A 10,075-nucleotide genomic window follows, 5' to 3' on the forward strand; every position below is an offset into this window, starting at 1 on the left:
AAGATGAAGTATTGTGACTCTGCAACTAATTAGAAAGATTCAAACAAGAACAGAACAGGAAATGGTCTTGAGAAAAACATTGAGCAGAAATGAGAAAGCCACAAGGGTCATCCGAAAACACGAAAACACGGTCAGTTATATCGGCCATTGATGACTTACCTTCTTGATTTGTGCTCTCTCTTGTTTTTCCCCTCTCATTCACATGGTTTTGGCTTCTAACCGACTTGATAGCATACAACTTACTGAATTCAGTCAAACAGAAAATGGATGTTGAAGACTCTGAGAATGGCACTATTTTGTATGTCAAAGTTGAATGATGAACAATCTTCATGATCTGTTTGGTCGAGTCAGAACTATAGCCGTCAATTTGGATTAGACCTGCCGGGTTGGCCCATCCCGCCAAGTAATTTAGACGGATTATGTTGAAATTTTATCAATCCATTTTAAGATGGATTTATATGGAGTTGGCCCGCCTAGGCCCGCGACTCGCATGTGTTGGCCCGTGGTGGACTTGGATTGACCTGCGGGTTGAGAAAATTTATTTATTTATTTTAAATTTTAAAATTAAAATAGAAAACTCAATGAATTAATATGTTTGATCCATTTAAATTACAATTGAAGTTAAAAATTTTAATTTAATCAATTTAAATTATAATTCAAATTTAAAATTTTAATATTTTTTTTATTTTTTAATGACCCGTCTAATTTGCCTTTAGTTTTTTTTCCTAATCTGCAAAATTAGTGGATTGGCCCGCTCGCCATATGATGGACCGCGGTTGGCCCGGCCCATCATGGGTTGACCCGTTTGACAACTCTAGTCAGAACGATAAAAAAGAGTGACAGTAACTTACCTAGGCAATTCTACAGGGCTCAAGCAAATCTTTCGACCTCTATAAGAATGAGAGCTACAATGTTATATTTACAATTATAATGCACCATTTACAAGTTTGCTGGTTACTACGATGCAGTTGCTATGATACAAAATGGGCAAGGAAATTAGATTTGACAAGAGAATCGATAAGAGTGCAAGAACAACTTGCCACAAGGAAGAAACTCATAGAAACTCATAGTTCAAGCGGTGCCGGTTATCAATCTCTCTTGTTGGTCCAATTTCTTTATTTTGAGAACGCCTACAAGGACTTGCAATCCGAAAAAGGCACACAGAATGTATGCTGCTGTAGCAGGCATCTGCATTCAGAAACTTGTTAAGAAGGATGGAAGAAAAGAAATCAGCATAAGTCACTTGTAAAAGTTGGAGTGATCAAGCTAATACCCGAACGCAATTGAAATGCAACATTGTCGCGAGGTTTACTAAACTTCCCGCTGCAATAGCCTGTCATTGGCATAATGGGATTCAGTGTAAACCCAGACACAGCAAAACAAGAAACGAAACCGAAAAGGAACAATACTGAAAGTTTTCCTAATCCAATGTTATGGTATCGTATTCAGTTCGACCAGACTATTCTGTTCGTGAGGATATTTAAATGTCATGTCTGTGAGGCATCAATACTGAAAGTTTTTCAAGGATGAATAATTCGACTGAATTGCATTCCCCCAATGCCAGTTTCAAATAGTTCAGACTAAGTGGATCCCTAGGACTGGAATAGCATTATTCAGATCAACTGACATGTTGATCCCGGCAATCGTCTAAATTATCGAAAATAACAGCACATCTTAAGCAAACTCAACAGCTTGCTCTCAATTTGTTGATAATGGTGAAAAGGCATTCTCTATCTCAGATTTATTTTAGCTGTATTGAATTGAAAAGAAAGCTTACATTTCCAATTGTTTTCTGTACCGCAGCAACTCTCTTAAATGCTCTCTCAGATTCCAAAGTTCGCACCCGAAGCTTGAGGTCACCCTGTTCCTGTTAGATATTGTATAAAGTAAACCTTCAAACTGAGAATTAACCCGAGGCAACGAGATATGAAAATGCAATATCAAAACATTATGGTTACCAATTTTTCGATTATTTGCGCCAATTTTTCCACTCGATCAGCTTGTCTGAACAAATTGGAGAATGCACTTGACTGTCTGTCCCATCTTTTCCTGATGTCCTATGAAATTAAACATGTAATTGGCTCAACTGTTAAATCCATGCCAAGATATGCACCACTGAATTCTACAATAATACTGAAACAAGCTTGCCTTAACAATTACTTCAACACCAGCTTCTCGGAACTTGAGCAATTCCAAGGCATATCTGGTAATAAAGAAGGAAAAAAAAAATCAGATCTCAGTGATGACAAAATCGACTAATGTATTATCAAGATAATTTTAAGAGTCACACTCACGGTTTGGCAATCTCAGTAATGTCAAATCTAGGGTCAAGGCCTTTTCCTATTCCATCCAGTACTGCAAAATTGGGAGTCACACAATTCAATAAAGTTTGCATAAAGGAAGACAGCCATATGAAAACATATTTCATGATTAAAACACCTGAAAATGCTCGAACAACAAAAGTAAAAGTTGCTGGAAAACGGAAAGGTTGATCAGCAGCAATGGCCAGAAGATCCTCCCCTGATGATTAAAGCAAATTTCAGCATGAAGAGTTTGGTAGGTAAGTAGTCAATCAAAACTGAAGATTCAGAGTTCATGGTATACAAACATAAAGTAGTAGATAAAGTTTCAACCTCCATGATACAAAAATGAAAAGGTCTTATTTCTCTACCTATTGCTGCTAGCCTTTGTTTCTTCTTTTCAAATCTTTCTTCTTTAGACAATTGTTTTTTGAATCCAAGTTCTGCAGTGGCCATCTCCCTCTCTTTCCTTTGGGCTGCAAGGCGCTCTTCAAAACTACCATATAGAAAGTTAAACAAATGATAAACTGCAAGAGGACTTAACACAGAGTTTAACTTACATGGAGCTTTCTCTAACTCACCTATTAAGGAAGAACTGAGCTGTTCGCCTGACAGCTGTCATGTCACCAGTGGGAACAAGAACTCCCATTTGAATCATTGCTTGAAGCACCTGCTTGCAATATATTTTCATAATCAAGAATAAAATGGCAATTTAATTATATGACAGATATTGCAAAGGGAAAAGAAATGACTATAAAGAGTTCAACACTAGCATATAAAAAAAATAGAACAGCAGCTAGCTATAACTCTGGTACTTCCATTACATAAAAGAAAAGAAAATTTTCACTATTCTGCACAACAAGAAACCATTTTCGCAAATATGTTTAAAAAAAGTTGAAAAAACAAGAGCAAGAGATGAAAAAATCACGAAATTGTTGTGAGATATATTTTTTGCTTATCTTCTCATCATCATAAAGAAATGAAATTATGAAAACAACTCACAAGAAAACAAAAATCTGCTAGCCAAATATTGAAGAAGGTGGTGCCTACAAGAAACTTGCAATGTTTTCTTTCAGAGAGATAAATGTTCATAATTGAATCAAAAGAAATCAGACTCAAGAATAAGCAGTAGTTTAGAGCATCAAGATTATAATAGATTTGCAATTGAATGAGTAATAGATAGGACAGAAGTTCACAAGATACTGACCCGGTCTGGATCTTTCTCATAAACACCATAGAATACTTCAAGTAGCCCTTCCCTAATATTAGAGCTAATGCTGCAATACCATCAGAATGAAAACTCTTAGTCCATGCAAAAAAGTGATCCAATCTTTTAAAGAGAAAGCAAAAACTAGGAACAGGGGCTTAAGACACAACCTTCCCATCATACCAAAGTCATAAAATATAAGCCTTCCACCATTCACATCATCCACTGCAATATTCCCAGGGTGCTGCAATTGGAAAAGTACTTGCATAAATCAACTATAACGGACATCAAGTCAGTAAGACATTCTGAGGGCTTATTTGCGTTAGTAGCTTCTATAACCTAGATGATGGCCAACTATTTTTCTAAAGGTGACATGCAATTTCCGCAAAGCCTACCGGGTCGGCATGAAAAAAACCATGGGACAATGTCTGTTCAAGATAAGACTCAACAGCAAAGCGGCCCAATCTGTAGAGAATAGCAACATGAAACAATTAAAAGACCATCTTTAAAATAAAATCAAGATGGCGTAGATATTCTATACTCATGAAAACAAAACTTGAGTTTGCAGTACCTTTTCCTATCAACGCCTAACTGATCTAATTGCCTTATCCGGTTTATCTTTATTCCTGGAACATATTCCATTGTGAGTACCTGCAACAGAATTACATATTGTTTGATTGATAAAGCCAACTTAATAGGTTTCTATGAAATTTAATGCACTCAAAGAAATTAGGAAGTACAATATGAACCTGCGGTGTGGTGTATTCCCAGTATATATTAGGCACCTTCACGTAATCCATGTCCTTGAAGTTTTTAGAAAATTTTTCAGCATTTGCTGCTTCTTTAGTGTAATCTATTTCCTAAGAAAGCATGCAAGACATAAGCAAGTCTCTCAAACAATACAATATTTAGCACAAAGAGAAACAACTCATAATTTGCATCAATGAGCTATTCGGTAACGTCCAACAAATACTGAGTGCTGATCCAAGCATTACTTTGCTTCTTTTTTTCACTATTTTATACTAATTCCAGTGAATATGAGGTGAAGTGTTGACAGCTTGTGGAGTTGCAAATCATATCATGCTGGATCAACTAGGATCGTGCTTATCCAATTTAAGGAAATGGTATTGTGAAGAACATGCTCTAAAGATAAAAAGATAGGGCTCAACACATGAGACTCCCACTAACATGAGGTCTTGGTATATGGTAGAAATCCTTATCCAATGGAACTCACATGGAAAAGCAAAATGCTAAGTCAATCACACCAACAGTGAACTAACTCTGTACACTTATACACCATAGAATACCAAGTTATTGACAGTCATATGAGCAAGCAATTGTTGAATACCACAAGCAATCATTGTAATACCCTAATATAGAAAAATAAGGAAAATGTGATCATGGAGCAAGAAGACAAGGAAAAGAAGATATATATTTTCACATTGCCTCTCATACTTGATCTGTTTTTGTAAATTGGCCTCCAAATTTTCAAAATTGTCATTTTGCCTCCTAGAGTTGAAGCATTTTCAGTTTATCTCCCATTCTAAAGTAAAAGTAGGTCAATTAACTTTCAGATCCACATGACAGCCATGTGGTGGCCGCATCATGACATAAGGCAGAAACTGAATAAATTTTGGAAGGTATAAGGGTAAGGGACATTACCTAAAGTGATTTTGCAAATATCAAAAAGAAGAGAAGAAAGGTGAACTTTTCATCAAAAATATAATTTTACTCATTAAACTAACACATAAATTGCAAAAACTTCAATTATTATCAAAATAGACAAAATGTTAAAACAAATATTGAAAAAAAAATTACTTGCAGTAGTTCAAATGATAAAAATTTTAATATTTTTTCATTAATAATAAGGTAATAAAATAAAAATACTGCTAATCGGAAATGATTAGCTGTAGCCATAATAGTTTAAAATATATTAGAAAATAAAAACTTGAAAAACATAAATGTTGGGATACAATCAAAGTCCCACATTGGAAATACATGGAAAAGACCATGGGTTTAAAAGATGGAAGATACCTCCATTGGTATGTGGTAAGTCCTAGTAGGTCAGTTGGACTGGATATTAGGCAATCTTGACGGATCAAGAGGATCCATCGGTACTAATACAATTATTAACAAGGAGATAATTCAAGGATGTTGCATTAATCCAAGAGTAAAAGAAATTAGTATAACTAACAAAATAGTAACCTGGTAAAGGACACTGGCACACTCATCATAGATTGCAACCCAGTCTCTCTTGGCACCATCTGATTTGGGATCCACCTTCTGAAGATATTCAGCAATAACCTAAAACAATAGAAACAAAGTTGCAGATGAATGGCCTTCTTCAACTGCTGAAGAACAGCTCTTCTCCAAAAACTCATAACTACATAGAGAAGAAAGACAGTGAATCCATTGACCGCCACAAACAGAAACCCCTTGTTTTTCAATCATACTACTAAAGTTGGGACATTCACACTTTGCATGCAAAAAAAAAAACCAAGAGAATAGGATGCTATCCAACATGATTTAAAAATCTATTGATATCTTCAACTTCATAATTCACATGTGTAGAAAAAGCAACAAATACCTATAAATTAATAATTTATACCACAGAAGTTGATGTTTCTAGGGGAAAGTTCACCTAGCTTTGTGCAACACGTGACAGGAAATATGACAACAGATGACAATTACCAAAAACAAGTTACATTCCAGTAAAAAGTAGAAGTGTTGTCTTTTTTGGAGTACTGTAGCAATTAACTCCAGTTCCCACAAATTTCTCAAATACAGGCTGACATTTCTAGCATTACTTACAAACAAGAAACAAATGGAAGAACTTCTGTGATTATTATTGTCATGCTGACATTTCTAGCATTTCTTACAAGAGAGAAACAAATGGAAAAACTTCTGTGATTATTATTGTCTATATTGAAAATGCAGGGAAACATTCTCGAAGCAGAAGAAAAAAAAAACCCAAAAAGGCCAAAGCCCTACTGGAACTCTCAATTTCCATAATAAAAAAGACTTACTGTGTGGACAACATATGAGGCTAAGAATATGATTGGTAATTTCCTCACGAGTAAAACAAGAAGTTCTGAGAGAACCAAGGAAAGCAACTATGATGAGTGCGGGTATATTACCAGCAGTATTGAACTACAATGACATTCTAGCCTTTTAAGTCAGACCATCTAAAAGGCAATCTGACTTTGAGAACACATAGGGTGAATTATTGAATAGAAATGACCATTGCCAGCCTAGATCTAGCATATTTTACACATCATAAAAATTGACTCATAAGTTTCAGAGATTTAGAGAGGATGAGATTGACTAATTTAACAAAATAATTAGTAAAGAATTGCGCAAGAAGTAAAATACAAGTTTGAACAATTGAAAAAGGACTAACCCTCAAATTCTTCAGATCAATATCAAATAGATCCTTGAGGCCTGGCCTTTGTACTTTAATCACAACTTCTTGGCCCTTCAATTTTGCACGATGCACCTGACCTAAAATGCAACAAGAAAAAAACAGGTTAAAGATTTATTTATTTTTTAACAAACTAACTCTACAAGTTCCACAAGCAATTAAATGGAAAGTGATTACCAAGACTTGCAGCTGCTATTGGTTCATAATCAAATTGGTCAAAAATATCATCCAAAGGAGCTCCAAGTTCCTCTTCAACAATTGAGATAGCAGTTGCTGAAGGGAATGGAGGGACCTGATCCTGTTGAAAATAAGTTTGTAATTACATATTTAGTATAGAGGAAATCTCATGAAATTTGGCATAGTTTTTATTTTTTATTAAAAAAAACTATTATCATATCCCTCAAAAAAAGTAAGATAATAATTTTATTGTTATTTCGAGTAAAGGAGCTCATTTACACAAAATTTATTATCTGTCCAAAATCATATATATGGCAGCAGTTTATCTTTAAAAGCTCCATTAAACTAGAAAATCTAAAGTCTTACCTGAAGTTCAGATAATTGATCAACATATTCTTGTGGAAGAATATCCACCCTTGTAGAAAATTGTTGCCCTACTTTGATGAATGTGGGACCCAATCTCAGAATACCTTCCTTTAGCCACTTAGCAAGGGCTTTTCTCCTCAAAACCTTTTTCTCCTCTGTCATTCCTCCTGCATATTGCCAATGTATGTTTTAAAACACAATAGATAGCTCAACTGAATAACCTAATAACTCTTAAGAAACATGATCCTTATTTCTCTAATTCTTCAGTCCATAGTATAAAATGTCAACCCATGCCAGTCGGCACTGGTGGAATTTATCATTCCGTCTACAGACTAGCACGACACAGAGCACGGAACAGTGAGGCCTCTGTTTTTTTTTTCTCCGAGGAAGAACCACTTATATATATTTGAACAGATCTTTAGCCAAAAATAGCGTAAGTCATAAAATTCTATACACCATGACAAACAACCAAAGTAGAAGGCAAATATACATGATTACAAGAAAAACATTGCAAATATGGGTCACATTTAAGGAGTACTATATTTTTTTAAGAACTATTTAAATTTGGCCTGCATGTTTTTATCATTTTCTAAAAAAGTTATGTATCTTCTGAAAAAGAATGTATAACTCGAATATAAATTAAAAGTCCAGCATAAAAACATGTAAGCATGCTGTCAGAACCAAATACACATATGCACCAAGTTAAAAGGGACTAACTATGCAACTATAATAGTATAGATAAATGTACATGCCATAATATTGTGGTGTGATATTGAGCATAGTGATACTTAGATTAGCTTACACCCAAAGAGTCAAATCTCATCTATTACATCAAAAGAATTTACTATCATGAAAACATATGTTTTCAAATTATTTACTCTAAACAAGTACTCAAGAAACGCACCTTGATAAGAGAACTTCTGGTTGTTAAGCCAAGACTTGAAAATAAATGCAAAAACAAAACCCCATATCTCCAAAGTTCGTTGTATAGTAGAATAAGTTTTAAACCTATTCCAACGCCCACCAGGAGCAACAGAGACCTGCAAGAATGGGAAAAAAAATCATCAGAGGAATAAAAGAATTCAAGAACACTGAAAAGTATAAGATTGATCAGGCGGAAGACAGTCAAGCTGTTAGGATTCAGTGGTTCATTTCTTGCTTGGAAGATAATCACCTAAGAGGTCCAAAAGTTATGAGAGAAATTGAAGATTTTTATTTGGGATTGTAAAAGGTCCTGCAAACCAATCAGATTTGTGATTACTCCAATGATGATAAAACTGTAGGATAAACTAAGTGATTCAGTCATAACATAGGGCAGATTTAAAATAGTTGCCAAGGAAATAATAACGGATGGTCAGAATTACTTTATTTATTGAAATGACACTTCCAACAACATCAAAAAAAGAACAATTTGTCCTTCAAAATCTTTTAGCTTCAAACTCACATATCAACATGTTTACCTTTTTTTATATTCCATCTGATTTCAAAAAATGAATGCTACTATTTCACGAGAAGGTCACTGTTAGGGTGGCTCAAAAATGTAGGAATTCTTGGAAATGAAGTTTCTTTATTTTTTTTACAAAAGGAAAGTAGTGATAAGTAAATATAAATACTTGAATGTAGGAAATGAAGAGATTCCTATCCTTCATTACACTGATGCCTTGGTGCCACCCTCAATTCTCCGTTTTGCAATTATGAGATACCAAAACTTGATCAAGAATACTAAAGAGGAGCATACCTGTGGCTGTTCCCCTCCCTTCTTGAACCAAGCATCCTCCTTTCCAATCTCCTCAACTCTCTCTTTCCTCTTCGTTTCCTCAGAACCCCCATCCACTTCCGTATCGGCCGCGCCGTTCCCAGTTCCGTAATTCACCAAACTCCCATTGCTCGAGCCGTTCCCATTCAGTATTACCTCTACGCCGGCATTCTGTCTCCCGTCAACCACCTCCGCGTACTCTAACCCGCCTCCGCGGCCATTCCCATTTCCCAGGTACCGGTCCAGATCGCTAGGGATGTCGGCGACGGAGACTCTATCTTCTGATGCCGACCTCGGCACGAATCGGAAGATGGGGCTCCGGAAGCTGAGCTTCGGCAACAGGTGGTACCTGACGGGCGGAAGAGGGAGGAGACGGCCGGCTACTGCCGGACGGAGGAACAGGATTTCCGGTACTAGAGGAGGCGAGAAGGAAACCGACATGGGTAGATCTCGGCGATCGGCGATCGGCGATCGGCGACGGCGGCGGAAAAATCGAAGACAGGACGAAGTGGAGTGGAGCGAAAGAGAAGCGAGTGAAAAAGGCAGAGGGAGAGGCAGAGGCAGAGAGACAAGAGGTCGGCGGATGGCCACGTGGCAGGATGGGAGAGAGATCGTAGGATTATGACGTGGCGAGCGGCCATTTGTTACTGGACGACATGGTAGATGTCGTTTGGATTTTATGAAGAACTCAATTTCTCTCAACTCACACTGATACCCTCCCTACTGGCCAAAACAAAGGGTGGGACCCACTTAGAATAGACGTCAGAATCGTGGGTATGAAAGCCGATAATGCTGACTTGGCAACAATCGATCATAAAAGAGAAGGCTAGTGGGGTCAGTGTAGGGTC

The 10,075-nt window shown here is 36.4% G+C and overlaps 1 protein-coding gene across 1 annotated transcript; it reads right to left on the reverse strand.

The window, feature by feature from the left end:
* Positions 1-1,058: 1,058 nt before the first annotated feature.
* Positions 1,059-9,684, reverse strand: LOC141826692 (protein ACTIVITY OF BC1 COMPLEX KINASE 8, chloroplastic-like). Its single transcript, XM_074713971.1, has 20 exons — positions 9,210-9,684; positions 8,376-8,511; positions 7,472-7,638; positions 7,106-7,226; positions 6,908-7,008; positions 5,713-5,811; positions 4,257-4,367; positions 4,079-4,158; positions 3,903-3,972; positions 3,678-3,751; positions 3,508-3,577; positions 2,882-2,970; positions 2,672-2,796; positions 2,440-2,520; positions 2,295-2,355; positions 2,149-2,203; positions 1,959-2,057; positions 1,778-1,867; positions 1,274-1,333; positions 1,059-1,188 (listed from the first exon to the last, which is right to left on the reverse strand). The coding sequence occupies exons 1-20, from the start codon at positions 9,666-9,668 to the stop codon at positions 1,072-1,074; spliced, it is 2,265 nt and encodes a 754-aa protein (XP_074570072.1). The 5' UTR covers positions 9,669-9,684; the 3' UTR covers positions 1,059-1,071.
* Positions 9,685-10,075: the final 391 nt, after the last annotated feature.

This window comes from Curcuma longa, chromosome 4 (assembly GCF_044706935.1).
Source record: "Curcuma longa cultivar G26 ecotype Majalengka, Jawa Barat chromosome 4, ITB_CL_G26_1.1, whole genome shotgun sequence".
NCBI lineage: Eukaryota > Viridiplantae > Streptophyta > Magnoliopsida > Zingiberales > Zingiberaceae > Curcuma > Curcuma longa.